At 38.4% G+C, this 17,345-nt stretch overlaps 1 protein-coding gene and 1 long non-coding RNA gene across 3 annotated transcripts in view; both read right to left on the bottom strand.

Annotated features, from left to right (window-relative positions):
- The window catches only part of LOC135081631 (uncharacterized), a 93,360-nt gene that overhangs the window by 54,956 nt on the left and 21,059 nt on the right, over nt 1-17,345 (bottom strand). The window lies entirely within an intron of this gene.
- LOC135081605 (uncharacterized) lies at nt 765-16,259 on the bottom strand. 2 transcript variants are annotated; one of them, XM_063976350.1, is made up of 12 exons: nt 16,151-16,259; nt 12,907-13,242; nt 11,334-11,696; nt 10,635-10,901; nt 9,372-9,629; nt 8,667-8,847; nt 7,031-7,203; nt 5,594-5,731; nt 4,340-4,510; nt 4,038-4,151; nt 3,403-3,627; nt 765-1,206 (listed from the first exon to the last, which is right to left on the bottom strand). In XM_063976350.1, exons 1-12 carry the CDS (start codon nt 16,194-16,196, stop codon nt 1,016-1,018), a joined length of 2,463 nt encoding a protein of 820 aa, XP_063832420.1. In that variant the 5' UTR covers nt 16,197-16,259; the 3' UTR covers nt 765-1,015. The 2 variants fall into 2 exon arrangements, with proteins under 2 accessions (XP_063832420.1, XP_063832421.1); XM_063976351.1 differs by lacking the exon at nt 10,635-10,901.

The following is a 17,345-nucleotide window of genomic DNA, read 5'->3' as shown; positions in this document are numbered from 1 at the left end:
AGTGATTTAGGCGTGAAAGCAGGACAGACAGACAGAGTTACTTTCACATTTATAATATTAGTACCTACCTATAGATTACGGGCGGGTAAGTATCTACCTGTCTAAATTTAAAGTAAAACCAAACTTGAGGGTACGTCCTACATGCATATATTCAGATCACATTCTTTACCAGAGTGGTACGCATAGTTTCTTTTTTTGTGATAGGCTTTAGAAAGATACTAATTCTTGAAGTAAAGTCGCTGTATAATGATAGGATCTTAGAATAGAAAACTGTCTACTACCGTCAATATTTTATCCGGAGGCATTGCTTCATTGGCTTTTACAAAGCCACTCTTAACTCTTATAAATTCCTACATCATTCTCATCTAAGACAATGTTACAATGAAATTCAAATCGTTGTAAATCTTTTCAATAAAAATTGCGATGAAGCTACATCTGCCTGCGGTGCTCATCAATTCGGTAAAACGGCTTTTTCCCGCTATCAACACTGAATGTTTCTGTTTGAACTAACTCTATGATATTTAATTTTAATCTTAATTTATCTTTCCAACCTCTCATTCTAAGATAGGCACATTTCTGGAATAGGTAGGCATGTATGGTACTTAATAGGGCGTAGGTAGGCAATAAATGAACGCATAGTATAAACTGTTTATCCATTGGTAATGTTACTTACTTAAACTTGTGATAAAAAAAATATGGGGCAAATGACTTACGTGATTACACTGACAAAAATAGTAAATGTTAAGTGCCAAATAAAACAGAAATTCATAACATAACATATATTTATTTATACAAAATGTAATAATAAACAAATGTACGAGTAATGTTGGCAAAAACCTAAGTAATTCATTTCAGACAATGTTTCACAACAATGAAATTTTCCATCCGAATTTTCTTCAAATCCTCATATTTAATTTTCCACATACATGTGACTCACATTAAGTAGCGTCCAAGTATAATTAATAGAGTGCCCAGTTTAAGTGTTTGCCAACATTCTTCTGCACAATTTTTTTATTTATGCAGCCATAGGAGTGTGGTTGACAGGCGCCATGGGCGGCGGTGGTTGCTTTCGGAAGCTGTTGCGAATGGTGGTGGCCCTGCGGTGGACCCAGCCGCGGCTTTTCTTGGACGTCAGCGAAAGAGCCATTATCATGAGAGACATGCTCAGCAAGAAGAATAACAGCCAGGTGTAGTTTCGTTGGACCACTGAAAGTAAAATAATATGTAGGCATGATTCACTGACAATAAGCGGTGGTTGCAAATTCGAATCCTGCCGGTAACAAATGCTACGTCTTGAGCATCACTCTAGTTCTTGTTATACTCGTAATAGGTAGCGAAAAGATGCTGGATGTAGGCTGTTACGAACCGAGCAATATGGAAATCATTGGGGGATGCCTACGTTGAGTAGTGGACGTCCTGTCGCCGAAATGATGATGATACTCGTAGTACACTCTACATACTTTGGGGTTCAGTATTTGGGCCATTCTTAAATTTGTGCCAATTTTTTTTTTAAATTAAAGATTTTTTTTTTTTTTTAACTTTTTGCGATGTGTATCGAAAGTATAAACCAAAAGCATACTTTTGATGTATATGGACAACCTTAAAGCCCTCGGAAAGGAAACAAAATAGCCTACGTAAACACGGCTGTGACACTGCATGACACGGATGTGACAGTTTTACATTTTTACTGTAAATAATAATATTTATGTTGTTAAATTTATATCATAATAGTTTAAATTGATTAACAATAAAATACACTAAATTCGTTTCATCAACAAAGGTGTTATTTGGTAATATGTACTTTTTTCTGAACATCCAAAAATTTAATTAAAATTGAGATCGAAAATACCGTCAGGTAGTTAATATATCTACTAGATAATAAAAAAATAGACTTTTTATTATTAGCACTATCTGATCATGCTTCCGATATGCTACCTACATGGTTTCGATATGATAATATGCTCAACAAATTAGTAAATCTTAAACACAGTAGGTACCTAATTGAGTATCAAATGAGATTTCTGTAGGATTCACATAACAGTTGGTTTTGACAACTTAAACATGTTTCATAGTCACCGTACCACTAAAAATATGGTTAATAGCAATTCCTTTTAAAACAACTCCGACCACCTCTGCAGGGCCTTTACCGGGAGCTGTCTCAGTAAAATTTGATATTACTGCAGAAATGAGAAAGTGCAATAATTTTTCCTTTGTGGCATCTAGAAAATCATACTAGCGAAAAATAAGTACACTTACTAAAAGGCTACTCCTAAAAATTGCACAATACACAAAATAATTTAGCAGAACAACAAAAACTATTAAAATAATAAAAATAGAATGTCACAACCACGCGTTGTAATGTCACGACCAAGTACTTAAATAGTTTGCGGTAGTGACACATTTTTAATACCATGGCCGTGACAATTTGGAACGTGTCCGATATATCCAAAAAACTATCTGTGAATTAGCAGATCTTGTGCAATTATCTGAAACTATAGTGCATGAGGTACATAATTATGTTTTATACAATAGCGTGACATTGATACCTACCTTTAAAAATCGTACACGGGATGGACGTGTTATGGTTGTCCCTTTTTTCAAATAAATAGGAAATATTTTTTTGCGGCTCACTCACTACGTTCAGCCATTTGCAAATCTAATAAGATGACAATGTTACTGTTCTAAAAAAACTTAGCAAGGGATGTCAATATCAAAGATAGTTTTTTACCGAGTTACGCATATTTAAAGTGGCGCACGTGGTTGTGACACAAAAACTGCTCACACAATGTTTGGTGTTCAAAATCAAAAATGGTAATTATTATTGATATAAATTTTTAACAGTCTTATATACCATGTATTAATCTTGCATAATTACTGTAATATTTATCAAAATAACATAACATCTCTTCAGAAAAAAATATTGTATGTCCAAATCCGGGAATCTCACACTACACGGTCCGTGACATTTTGGACTTGTAACTTTTTTTAAATATTCTTCTAATAGTTTTATGATAAAAATGATATTAGGCCTAGTTAATAGAGGTATTTTACTAAGTAAATTAATATACAGTGCACTGATTTTCTTTAAAAACATATGCTATTCTTACATCTCACACAAAAATGCGTAAGAATAAGAATGGCCCATTTGGTATAATCGGTCGGTCGATTAAGCTGGTGAGATACGGGACTATTCCCACCTCTCGTTCCCACCGCTGCAACTCCTGTATAGCCAGGATCTACAGCTTGACCGCCAATAAAAACCCAACCAGTGAAGGTCAAGTTTGTCCCGGGGGAAAGTTACACTGTCATTGGACCCGCAACGAAATTAATCAGAAGAACATAGGAGGAGCAAGTGAACGGAGTGATTCTGGTAAAAATATGTAGGAAGAAAGGGCTACTTACAAATGATATGCGGCGGTTGGGGCGATGGAGTCGTTTCGTCTATAGGCATCTCAATGGTGTGGTCAGACGAGCCGTACACCTCGACCTCCTGGCCGAGGATCTTGGCGGCCACGGTCCAGGGGTGGTTGTCCAGCATGGTGGGGTCGACGATTGTGATGCTGCAGAGACCTCTGCTCAGGTCGTCGTGGCTGGTGTAGCGCGCAGGCAAAGTTTGGGAGTTGAACCCTGGAAGATTGTTTAACTCGTAATTTATGAAATGCAGGTTGGGAATTATGGAAGTTAGAATTAATGACTGTTAGTTTAAATTTTCTATCAAATAAGAGCAATAATAAAATAATATTTGCTCCTGGCAAATAAGAGTGAGCAGCAATGATGCATGAAACAATGTTTCATCCACGAAGACGCGCCCCATCAATTTTTGGTCAAGAGAAGCGCGGGGTGCGGGGAGTTTGATCCGAGCAATCCGAGCGTCATTAATGCAGTGTGCGTGTGCACTCATGGATGATTTAGCATGTACCGATAACACTCAAACATTAGCGAAAGATTAATGAGGCGCGTCTACGTGGATTATATAATTTTTTTTGCGGAAAATATGAAATTTTATGTTCATCTTTTGTCTAGCCTCTTGATCTTACCAGATCCATCGATGCGGACAAAACGGCAGTACTCCAAAGCGCGTTCATCGTGGACTCTGCCTTGTACGATCAATTGCTGTGGGCTTATAAGAAGCTGCTGTACAGCAATTTGAGCTGAAAATAAAAAGAGATCAATTCTTTTATTTACTCATAATTGAAACCTTTTATCAATTGGTTATTCTACATTGGAATGAAAAATATGTGGCATAAGTACCAGTAATATGCCGAAAATCTGAAAATCTTTTTAAAAATCGTACACGTCATTTATTTACGTGATAGAATTTTACATTATAAAAACTTACGTTGAACATTAACACTAAAGGAAGCCCTTTGCTCTTCAGCAGTCGCGTCAGTGAATCCGACATGACAGCTCCAGGCTCCAGAGTCTCTTTCCTGGAGGTTCCTGAACCTGATGCCGCACTCTCCCGCGTCGAAGCCCGCGCCTACGTATTCCATTACGTCGGATTGTGTACCTGGAAATACATTAAAATGATTTAAATTTCATAGCAAGTAGAGACGATGGCCGTTGGGGCAGAAAAGTTCTCGAGTGGCAACCACGGGCCGGAAGACGTAGCCAGTGCCGTATTATCCATAAGGCACTTTAGGCCAGTGCCTAGGGGCCCACTATGACCAGGGGCTCAGCACTCCCGATTAAAAAATGAAAAAAAAAAAAAACATGTCAAAGATGATGTATCAGAAAAGGTCAATTTTCAAGAAGTTTTAAAAAACGATTTTGTATCCAAAAAAATTAGAAGGGTTAATATTTAAACATGCTTCTTAATCAGTACAATATGTACATTTTTAATTTATAATGTTTAAGTTTTTTTTTATTAAATATGCAAGATTTTCCTATTCTTTCATTTTTAAATGACACTGTAGATTGTGGCCAAAGTCTTTTCACTTGAAGGAAGGCGTATACCTTTGCGATAATGATGGTACCTTCATTCAACATCTACTTACATTACGAAATAATGTTGACAGTAAACATTTCCAAATTGCGTTGTTGTGGTATGAAAAAGGGGGGGCCCGAAACGAGCTGTGCCTAAGGGCCCCGACATGGTTAATCCGGCCCTGGACGTAGCATGGGCAGGCCTCCTACCTAGGTCGCGGGACGAAAATGGATGCGGGCAGCGCAGGACCGGTCATTATGGAAAGCCTTCGTCCAGCACTGGACGTCATTTGGCTGAAATGAACGAAGGTCACCACAGGTCTCCACTAAAATCCGTATGTAGTATTTTGGCTTGCTTGCTACAATTTTGGAAAATTACTTTAGTTTTATTTAGATTTACCAGATTTTATGCCTTAGCGAGCATCCCCAAGCTTCATTTCTATGGGTCGCTGAGCTATCGCTAACGCATTTTTCACATGTTTGAATTCGTCATCATCATTTCAGCTACAGGCTGTCCACTGCTGAACACTGGCTTCCCAATGATTTCCACATCGCCCGGTTGGAATCGACGAATTCAAGAACATCTTAAGACACTGTAACTCCTGGGACATTGATTTTAACATCTAATTTTAATGTAAATGTTATTTTTACAAAATATCCAACTTACTGGGAGAAATGCTGAAGACAGTTCCATTGCGTGCCCTGAAGTAGCAGTACCGGATTACGGACTGGACTGAGCAGCTCATGGTAACCTCGTCACCTTCTACCGCTGAAATCTGGTTGTGAGAAGTGGCCAGGGTGGGTTCTGAAAATATAAATAACTTGATTATAGATGCAGTTCGATAAGTTAAAGGTGCATTCAAGGAGACAGAAGAATCCGATTACGCGTATTATTGGTATAAAGACCGTCTAAGAAAAAACGAAATTCTTGTTCTCCAAGCACGCTGTAAGATGCCCATATTAACCAAAATCCACATGTCTAAGGGTGAGTTGCACCATCTAACTTTGACCGTAACTATACTCAACATCAAATAAATCGCACCTTCCGCGACGCGAACTTTAAAGATTTTCTTCTGACACAATCATGGTGCCCCAACAATATTGGTGTTATTTGAAAGCCCAATAAATAAACTTAAAGAAAAACACTTTTATTTTTTTTATAAATAATTAACAGGTACTATAAATGTGACTTGAAAAAAGGCCTCACTTGGGGCTCACCTCTGGGATCAATTAGACCAGTTTTTAGGGTTATAGAACCAAATAATGATCTTACGTGTCCTTTTTAACAGATGGATAGCGATTAATCCCAATTTAACAGTTTTATAGCCATAAAAGTTGGCTCAAGCGTAACTACCTATTTTTTGAAGAAGTGACTCTGGATCCTTCTAAAAACACATTTTTGGGATAAAAACCTGTCCTTTAATGAAATGAAGGATAGAACTAGGCTTTCAAATGCAACCAATGTTGGTGGGAAGTGGGAATGCATACGTTTGAGAAGTGCTTGTTGCGGGAGGTGCGATTTATTTGATGCCGAGTGTATAACGATAACCGGTGCTTTTTGTATGAAGTTTGACAGATTTTTGACGTTTGTCAAAGTTAAAGTAAGATGGTGCAACCCAGCCTAAAAGTAAGTAATTACGTGACGGTTTTCTTATCAATATGCGATATTACTTTCAAAAGATTGGATTAAGATGCATTCCAACTGGAAAGGATGTTAACACTGCCAATCAATTGATAACATAATACTTTTTAAGTTCTTTATGAATTTATTATTTTATTCTGTTTTGTTCTTTTTTAGTTCGACTTTTAAATGGGAATTACCTAGTTGTTACAATATAAGTAACTAGCGACCACCCGCGACTTCGTACGCGTGGATCCCGTTTTACCCCCTTAGGGAATTATTAATATTATATTCCCGTCTTAATGAGCACCTACGTTCTAAAAGGAACCCCCATGCAAAATTTGAGACTCTAGTTACTGAGATTTCGTGATGAGTGAGTCAGTCAATAAGTGACTTTTTATAGAATATAAGTAGATAAGTTGTTCCTATACTATAAACTGCTCCCTTGGTCAATGTAACCCCTAAATTATTAGCAATCGTTACCTGTGGATACAGTGTGGTCATCGGCGGTGGCCCACGGCCAGACCACTCGCAGGAAGCCGTGGTAGGCCTCGTCATCGCTGGTGACCATGGAGCAACGCCACATGCCCAGATCTGCGGCCTCAGGGTTCGTGATGCGGAGACCACAGTCGTTTGTCTTCACGTTGGATGCTAGGCTGGAAGAATTAACGTAAGAGACCTTACTAATCGTTCTAGAATTACAGGTAACTACTCGTAATTATTTTAAGTACAAAAGTTTGTGTCTGTTACGTCTGTCGTCACACGCTACGCTTTCCGGTACGTGAACGTGAGCTCCACTCCAGAACTTTGCCCCAGAATGTCCCCAATCTTAAGGGGGCGAAATAGGAGATGAGAGTCAATATGGAACTTATGCTTGATTTACTTACACCCGTATTCACAAGCGACGCAGCAAATCGAACGCACAGCGTTGAATAGAGCTCTGTGATTGGTTCGTGTTTGAGTCGGTGAGACCTCATGGTAATGTTTGTGAATACGGGCGTAAGTCAACTAACATACAATATTCCAACAATTTACTTGATACATAAGACATACAGGGTTGGAGAGGGTAGAGAGAAGGCGCATTCTGTTAAATATAAATCTGCTCAAAAATGTCTGAAGTGCTAATTAAAAGTGTTCCAGGTTTTGATGTTATTGCTGTATGGGAATTTGTAACGTTTGCAGTCAAAGTCACGAGGAAACGCTAGTAACTAACTACATATTATTTGATGTCGTAACTTCTGTACCTTGATGACCAAGTCGTCGATAACGCATTAATTGTTGCTATCTAAATAATTGGATAAGGATAATGCGATTACATAAAAACTATTGTAGGAATCTGATATTTTTATTCATTACTGAATTATTCCATGTTTTATTTAACATGGCGTGCGACTGTTATCTTAATTATAGGAAAATTACGATTTGCACAACCAAGCAATTAGCAGAAGGTGGTTTAAAAGATATTTATAAGAACAAATAAAGTTCTTACCTATTTATATCTTTAAAAACACTTTGCGTTCCGTGACACTTCTTATGAAAGAAAGAGTGATGCTATAGATAGACAACTGGAGACACGTCCCTTCAAATCTGTCCTATGCAGTATGCATCATTAACTGTCTACTGTACAGTAGTCCACTGCTGGTCATAGGCCTTTATCAATACACGCCATGTTACCCTGCCTTCGGCTTGTTGCACCCAGCTTGACTGCCAGTGATCGTACACTATGCTTGCTTATCTTATCTACCGAGTTGCAGTAACTATCAGAACCTTTTCAAGGCGAGAGTGAATAGGCACTTCAGGGCAAATATGTACCATCCTAGACTGCCTCTCAGGTGCGATTGCGGTCAAAGGCAGGACAGGTAGCTTGATAAGCATAAAAAAGTAACTTAAGACTAAAGCCTAGTCCGTGAGCACGTAGAATCCCGTACAATGACCCCAAGCTACCCATCCCTATCGCTCGCGCGTAATTATGTTGCTGTCGCGCTCGCACACTAACTGCGGGCGCCCGTCGCACAGTCGCGACAGCAACATAATTACGTGCGAGCGATAGGGATGGGTAGCCAGGCTTTAGTAACTTATTGTGTTGTATGTGTTTAGTGTGCAAATAAATAAGTCATACCTGACGCCAGCTCCATGGAAGCTGTACCGGTCTTCGCCAACACCCTGAGAAGCCATGAGCACGCGTCCAGAGGGCTCCCTGAATTTGCACATGCGGACTGTGTGGTCTCCTTCGATGGCACATTTGAGCAGGATTACGGGCTGGTCCATTTCCACATGAGTGACCACTTCAGGACGAGGTTCTGGAAACCAATGGTGGAAAATTTTTGAGCATTCGTGATGCATTCGTTTGTTTTCTTCTTAGTTTATCGCGTTTTTTCAGACATTGCTAGACACTTAGGTTTCGATACTCGAATGATAAAGGCTCTCGTGCGTGAATAAGTACTTGTCTAACATACTAAAAGGGCAACGACTTTCTTAGTCACTAGTTTACAAACTCATTTAAAGAAGGAAGTAGAAAGAAATATTTTTTATTAAATAAAATGTTATACTAAATTTTTTATGCATCAATTGCGGTTATCATCAGGATATTAGTTTTCACTGCAGGAACACAAACCTCTGTATTTTAACAGAAGCAATTGATTTAACCTGAATTCTCTATTATGGATGCAGCAGAGTAGAATAGGACCACCCTAACACTTGTGGATGTTGACTTCGCGTGAAATATTATGCTAATATCATGCATCGTAGGAGCGTAGAATAAACCCTCCATTTGCCTCAAGTAAAGTAACAGCAACAGAGAATAGATGACAGTCTGATGACTCACCAGCGCTGTTCACATGAACGGTAAGAGTGTGCTGTTCAGTCAGCACTCTGCCAGGAGCGCCGACTACCATTGTCCAGGTGCCTCTATGCTGCTCCGTGGCCCTATCCAGCGTGATGCGGCACCGGCCGAAGGTCTCGAAGACTGCGACCTCTTCAGGCGCTGTGATGCTGCAGTAGACCGCGTCTTCTGGGCCCACCTCCACGTCTACTGGACGGTCTTTCACCCATTCGAGTTTCGTCACCGCTCCTTCCCATGCAGCTGTTCGAAATTTACAAATTATTATTGTTTGTTTTTAATATTAATTTATTTTATAGCCACGATAGTCGAACGGTGAAGGGGTCGGACTGGCCGACTCGAGATCCGGGTTCGAATCCCATCACCGCGCGCCGCTCGACTATTGTGGTGAGCCCACTCGCAACACAAGCATATAGCACGGGGGGCTAATGGGACTATTAGAAAGTGCAATACAAATTGCTAATAATCTTAAAAAAAATACCGCATTGGTCTGCATTTTGCCTATGAAAGAAAAGTAAGGCTGGTTTTAGAGTCACGCTGACGCACGCTGACCGTCAGCGTTGACAGCCGAAATGTATGAAGCGTCGGCACCGAGCGTTCAGCGTCACTCAGGTAGGTTAGTTCGTTCGTACGTTCCCTTCAATTACATACATATTGATCTCTAAGGTGGAAGCGATAAACAGCGATCCACATACAACATTGCTGTTAATGATTTAGTCGAAATGGTGGAGGTCTCTGAACAAACCAAGATTCATAAAATAATTCAGATCTTTTTACCAACCTATCAAATAAATGAAGCTAATCATGTATTATTGTGATTACGTTGATAACTAACTTACTTACAGATATGATATTTTCTTTTGTGATGTACTTAGGCATAAGTTCGCTAACATTGTAAGCAATGAAAGTTTGAGTACAGTCGATGACGCACAAATCTAAACATTGCATTGTGGCATCTTATACAGTTGCAGTAAGTGCCATATTACAACTGAAAAGTTGACTGACTGTACCTACAGTCAATGAAGTTTACACTGATAAGACTATAATACCTAACTTACCTAAATGTTAATCCCATGTTTTACGTTATCAATTTAATTAATTTCTATATTATACCTAGTGATAATTTAAAGCAAGTGCCTACCTACTTATTTTGTAACGACTTCAACTAGTTCTTAAGTGAAGTGTGCAGTTCTAATCTTTACTATTTAATAATTAAAGCTATTAAATTACTTGCATAAACATATTTACCGTTTACAGTTACTTGAGTGGCCGCTCTATAGATGATCGCATCTCCGTACACAATTTCCCATGTCCCTGCGTAGTCCATTTGGACGTCTGGAACTATGAACCCGCAGGCGGATATGTGGTTCCCATCGATATGGTGGGGGATATCAGTTCTCCCGTTAGGACCGAGCAGTTTGCAGGTGGCATGGTTATGCGTAGGTACTGCTAAACGGACGTAGAAGTCGCTGCCATTAGTTAAAGTGACCTCTGCCGGCAATGCCCCTACATTTTCTGCAAAGAGAAATTAAAAGTCACGAACAGGTGTCAAGGAATGGTGAAAATTTCTCGGGTGGCGACCACGAGCCGGCAGGCCTACTACTAGGTGAACCGACTATCTGCTGAAGGTCGCGGGAGGTGCCTGGATGCGGGCGGCGCAGGACCGGTCTTTGTGGAAAACCTTGGGGGAGGCCTTTTTCCAGCACTGGACGTCTTTCGACTGAAACGAACGAACTGCTAAACGGACGTAGAGTGGCATCCTTCAGAAAGTAACCTCTGCCGGCAATGCCCCTACATTTTCTGCAAAGTAAAAGTTCCAGCTCACGAATAGGTATCAAGGAATTAATTATGAATTTATCTGCGTTGTTTTGATCTTATCGATTGTACGTGACATGATAATAATATGTGAATTTAAATCGATAATTAATGTACATTGACAAATATTACCTTCGACGTTGATAGTGATGTTTAATCTTCTCTCAATGCGTTGGGAAAATCTGGTGTCCCTGGAAAGGAGAGTCCACCGGCCGACAGACTGTTCGGTCTCTACGTTGATTTCTACGCCACACGCTGTATGAAGGTCTCTAAAAGCTCTAATTCCAAGGGCAGCCATCGAAGCAGTATCATCTAAATTATATTCCTTTTCATTCGGTGCAACAATGTGACAGCTCTCGGTGTTAATGAGATCGTAATAATTTATTCTGACTTCGTGGCTGCTTCCAATAGCAGTATTGAAAATTTGCCCATTCAAATATTCGACTAGTCTGTTGTCTTCTTCGATAGCCTCTTCAGTTTCGGTTTCAGGTGTACCTTTGATAGTAAATAATCACATGCATGAGCATAAGGTTTATCTATGTGTATGAAATCTGAGTCTTAAGTCATTTTTGTTATTGCACATTTATTAATAAAACACATTTATAAATAATAAGCGTGATTTGAATAAAGTGGCTTTGTGTCGTGATGATTAATTATTTTAATCCTTAAACAGATTCCATCAGTATACAGTATAGTTATACGGACAGTAGGTTATGTTATATTATGATACTAATAACCAATCAAACGACCTCTATTAGCTTTTCTAATCCAGGAATTAGAGATTACGATACTGAATATCGCATTTCACACATAAATTGAAGTAAAAAAAACCCTGATTTTCTGAGATTGGGCAAAATGGATCGCGATACGCGCTCCAATGGCCATAACCTCAGATCATAGAAGGGATCTGAGGCCATAACCAATTATATTTAAAAAGACGTTTATTTAGATGTAGGAAAACCTAATGGTGAAAATTATAATAAGTCAGGTTTGAAAGCAGTAATTCCACTAAGGGTGGATTCGACCAAATAAGAGCAAATATTAATCTCAGAATAAATCGTCAGTTAAGTATTCGACATTTCGGCATATTTCCCATACTGAAACTGTCAATATGCCAGTTATATCAGGAGTTCTTCTCGGATAAAAGTTTGGTCGAATCAGGCTTAAGTAGGAATTAGCTTACTTATCTGTGGTATTAGAAAATATACTCCAAACTACCCAATATAACTAATAGAAGATTAAAAAGTGCAGTAATAGACGATCAATACCAATGGGCATAGTGGTTAAATAATAACTATGGCATAGTTATTATTTAACCACTATGCCCATTCTCCTTTACCATGGTTGATGATGATGAAAAATTAAGCAATCTGAAGTAAAGGAACAGTATTTGTAAACGGTGTAAATAGTCGAAAAAACCTAACAGAACCCTCTGAACAATCTTCGAATTATTTTTTGAATGTGAACTTTTTTCGATTGCATGAGAATTGTTTAAAGGCGCGCAATCCTCATCACGCATTGGTTCCCGCTGAAAACCAGCTTCTTAGCATGTATTATATTATCTGTGGCATGACGTTTGTGTCATGTCGCGATTTTTGCTGAGCGGGCGCCTATTCACCATTTTTTTATGTTTACTCTTGCTTTGTCTACCATATTGTGCTGAATAAAGACTTTCTTATTCTTATTCTATTTTCTAGGTACTCACTTGTTTCCAAATTAACTTTGTAGGATTTGCTGCCAGTTTGCTCAGTGTTTGTTGTGTAATGCAGCGTCCAGAGTCCTTCATCTTTGGTATCAATGATTTTGACATCTACGGCGCAAGGACTCAATGGGTTAAATTCTAGTAACGCAAACTTGTCTGTATCATACGTTTGGTCGAGTTTATCTTGATCCCTGCTGAATGGGATGGTTTCTCCCGTGGGAGTATCCAGGTAGCAGTTGATATTTTCTTGACCACTAGTCCATAACGCCTCAATTCTAGTGTTTAAAGTTTCTCCAGGTGAGAGATTGACGACGGTCACGTCAGTTGCCAATGCGTTGCCTGTAACAAAAATGACATTAGGTTTTCTAGAGAATTCCTAAATATTTTGATCAAAAGTTCGCCTCTCTCTACGATTTAAAATTGAATCGTAATCCATAACAAATGTTAGATAGTCAAGAGATTGAATAGTGGATTGAATGTGAATTTTTAATATTATACGCACGCTAAGGGAGTAAAATAATTAATTTACTTGTTCCACTGTATCCTGACCACGTATAAATATCGTTCCAGTTATGGTAAGGTAAGTATTCATTGTTTTTGTATGAAACACAAAAAGCGCTGCTACGGTTGTGCAAGGAATACGACGATTATGATCGAATATTTGCTGTGTTTTAGTTTAAAAATAAGGTGTTCGGACTTTTAATGAAAAGTGCATAAATCCGAAAAAACAAAACAGCGTCACTACGGTTGTGCACGAGGGTTGTTCGTGCTCGGGGTACCTACTGATCACATCAATAATCTAACTAACTAGTCTGGATTCTGGACCAGTCCAGTCTGTACCGACTAGTCCAAGAGATGCTCAACTTAGTCTAAAATAAAGTTTCTGATGATGGAAGGAGGTAGAGAGAGGTCCTGTAATGTTGACTGTTGTAATCTGGGGGCACGGCAGTGCCCCCGCCAAGTCGAGCGCGAAGCAAACACTGCCGTACCATCCTTTACTGGAACCATTTCGCCGCATTTTCAGGCCCCTATTTGAGAACCTCTGGATAAGACCAGAACGCTGAAATTTTCGTTATCTAGTAAGCTATAATCACAGACTTAAAATCCAAAATTTCAAGTCTGTAGGTCATATAGTTCCGAAGTTAAGCGAAAGCAAAGTTTCGCATTTATGACACTCACTCACTGATGATCATCAAAATAGAACTGGTACTTCCCATAAACTCAGAGAGCTGAAATTTGGTACAGAGTTAGGGTTTAATTGCCACATTAAGGGAAAACTATAAAAACTAGGAAAATCGAAGATCTGGAGTAACACCATATTCATAATCAATACTACTAGCGCCACACCGGCATCGTGGTGTTCGCCTGTACCGCTCACCGCTAGATGGCGCTAGCACTTTGAGCGTCGATTTTCTGCACCGCGGTGTCCAGATTTTTTTTCCTTTCTAGACCCCCCCGTCGATTAAGTTGAATGTTGTGTAATTTATTTACATTTCGTGGATTTCATTTATATCGTAAGGTTCGCTAAGGATAAGGTTATGTTATTAAAACCATTCTGATTCGTTGTCCATTTTAAAGGTCGTTGAATTTATTTGTGTTTAACTGTTTAATATCGTAAAAAAATGTCGATAATATTTAAAGACGACGACGTTAAATAATTATGCCACATTCTACAAAAAGGAGTGAAATCCCACCAAAAACATTCTGTAAAAAACTAGCCAAGTCTCGATGGAGCTGCTTGTTTATCTCTAAAAAGTAATGAAATCTAGACAAAGTCGTGCCAAGTCTATGGTTCCTTACTGCGATTTCTTTATTATTATAGTTAATGTTGTGTGACTTGGCCGTTGAACAATCTTTATTAAGATAATCATACATAAGTATTATTGAAATACGCAGCTTTATTAAGCCTACAATTGACTGGTTATTGAATCAACGTTTTCCAAGTGGCAATTTTCCATCATCAATGGATAGCGGTTCTGGCGACAGATTGGTGCAATGGTGTCATAGAGCACCTGGTTTTGTACACTTCAACGGCCAAGTCACACAACATTAACTATAATAATAAAGAAATCGCAGTAAGGAACCATAGACTTGGCACGACTTTGTCTAGATTTCATTACTTTTTAGAGATAAACAAGCAGCTCCATCGAGACTTGGCTAGTTTTTTACAGAATGTTTTTGGTGGGATATGCATTATAAAAAATATCACGGACTACAATCTTATTGCAAAAGCACACGTATTTCAAACAAAATCAGATGCTATAGTATGTGTTTAAATGTCCTGACCCCTTTATGGTGTATTTACTGATAATAAGCACCAGAGTAGATGGTTAAGATTGCAATCAAGAGTTATTTGCAATCAGTATTTACTTGCGACTTTGTCCGTGCACAGCCAGTAGGTACCTATGTATTACCTACTTAGGTACAAAGAGTAACAATACATATGTATAGCTAACTAAGAAACAATAATAATGCATCGTTATACAGCTTGCCACTGAAGTATACAACCACGGCATATGAAGCTAAATATCTTATGTACCTAGGTAGTGGTAATAAATGTTTTAATGCAGCAAAACAGTATTTACTAGCATGACTCATTAAAGTAAAATAGTGAAAAGTATATGTCCATAGAGGAGATCCAAGGAACAGATTGCTATATAAAAATGCTACAATTACAAACATTGAAATACCTACTTAAAGGCAGAGTTGCACCACCTAACTTTGAACGTAACTTTAACGTTATCCGGTGTTTTTTGTATGGAGTTTGACAGATTTTTGACGTTTGTCAAAGTTAAAGTAAGATGGTTTTATTTTTTTAACAACCACTGTGTAAAAGCTGCGCACGTGACATTGGCGGAATAGTGTGCCCTCAGTGGCGAAATAACGCAAGTTCATCGCCATACGCCATAAACCAAAGAAAAAGAACCCAGCCAAAGACATTTAAATAAATTTTGCCCCATCGTGTGAATTCGTGTGGCATTTTGCTCGTTAAAGTATTTTTCTTGATCATTGACTCAAATTCTAAAATGCAAGTGAATTAAGAGTAAAACAAATTAGTGTTAATGCACTTTAAATCGGTACCTACTCACATTTTCCGGTTAGTTTTTTTTTCACACACACACAAACATACCGTCACTATTCTATTGAGTTATCTTAATATTGTGTTCACGGTATAGTTATCCATGAAATTGCAATAATATTACACTCGTGGAATGCACTAGCTTTGTTTAAATCGCACTATATTTACCTGCAAGGAGCAGTGCGCAGGCGCCGATCCACACACATGCCTTCATTTTGCCGACGCTGTGACGACTGGTTTACCACGACAAAGACTCGGATAGACTAATGTGATAATAAAGATACAGGGTGGGCCTTTAAAATGTATTCTTGTATGCGCTAATATAAACTCAATTTTGTAGATATCTTTTTTTTATGCAAGACAAGGCAAGGTATTTGACCGCTATTCTGTTTTTATTTTGAGTCAACCTTTGTTTTTAGTAATGTTATACAAAAGACAGGCTATTTAACAGCACCCTACAGCTAATAGGGGCGGGGCAGTACAGAAAATTTTTGCATAAACGGGAAATTTTAGTCAAACGTTTTCACGCGTACGAAGTCCCGGGCACAGCTAGTATTTTTATAAAAGTCCATGGAAACCGGCTGAACAGCTGTTACTTTGTAATCAACATGCAGCTGGACACTGAGTGGATTGCGCAGTTATTATGACGTAGACTTTCTTTAGCTAAAAAAGGATTTTTAAAAATTCAACCCCTAAAGGGTGGGAGGGCTTCAAATATTAACGCGAGAGAAGCCGCAGGCAAAAGTCAGACAAAACTGACTCAAAAATGGATTTAACTGCCTCAGTCACAGTATCTGCTGATCTAAAGATAAATGATAATCTGACTATTCTATGACTTACCTATTACGTTAACTTATTATAATGTGATTTTTTTCCGTAGTTATTTATTTTAAAATAGTTCACACATCCTGTAGTTCGAGACGACTAATCTAATCTATGCTTTGACATATTGACTAATCTTAGATTTATTGTTGTTGCTTACTCTTATTTTCTCGACTATATTTAAATAATGATACGTTATGCATTTTCAAGCTTCATACAGAAGGTGATGCAGTCATATTAGAATGTTTTCCATTTGGTCGACATTGTTAGGGAAATGACATCTAGAAATTTTTCAATAAGACATGATTTCGTGACTTAATGGAGGGCAAAATCTTCTCCATAAATCTGAACTCTTTAAAGCCAATTTTCAAGCAATAAACCTTGCACTACTCTAAGTTAAAGTACCTACCTACTTAATACTAAAATTCTAGACGGATCGAATTTGTTAGGTAGGATTAGTTCTATAATTAGCTTAGGCAAAATAATTTCCTCACAAACAATAAAAGTTATCTGAAGGTCGCGGTGACTAAGGCATCAAAGT

The sequence above is a fragment of the Ostrinia nubilalis genome, chromosome 20 (assembly GCF_963855985.1).
Source record: "Ostrinia nubilalis chromosome 20, ilOstNubi1.1, whole genome shotgun sequence".
Taxonomy (NCBI): Eukaryota; Metazoa; Arthropoda; class Insecta; order Lepidoptera; family Crambidae; genus Ostrinia; species Ostrinia nubilalis.
Note: the sequence above shows the minus strand (reverse complement) of the source record. Positions and strands in the feature narration are given on the sequence as shown.

Excerpts from the sequence above, each read along its gene's own strand:
- LOC135081605 (XM_063976350.1), bottom strand. The coding sequence starts at position 16,196 with ATGAAGGCATGTGTGTGGATCGGCGCCTGCGCACTGCTCCTTGCAG. Across the intron at positions 11,697-12,906 it reads CAAAGTTAATTTGGAAACAA|GTACACCTGAAACCGAAACT; the intron begins GTGAGTACCTAG and ends TTACTATCAAAG. Across the intron at positions 8,848-9,371 it reads CGTTCATGTGAACAGCGCTG|AACCTCGTCCTGAAGTGGTC; the intron begins GTGAGTCATCAG and ends ATTGGTTTCCAG.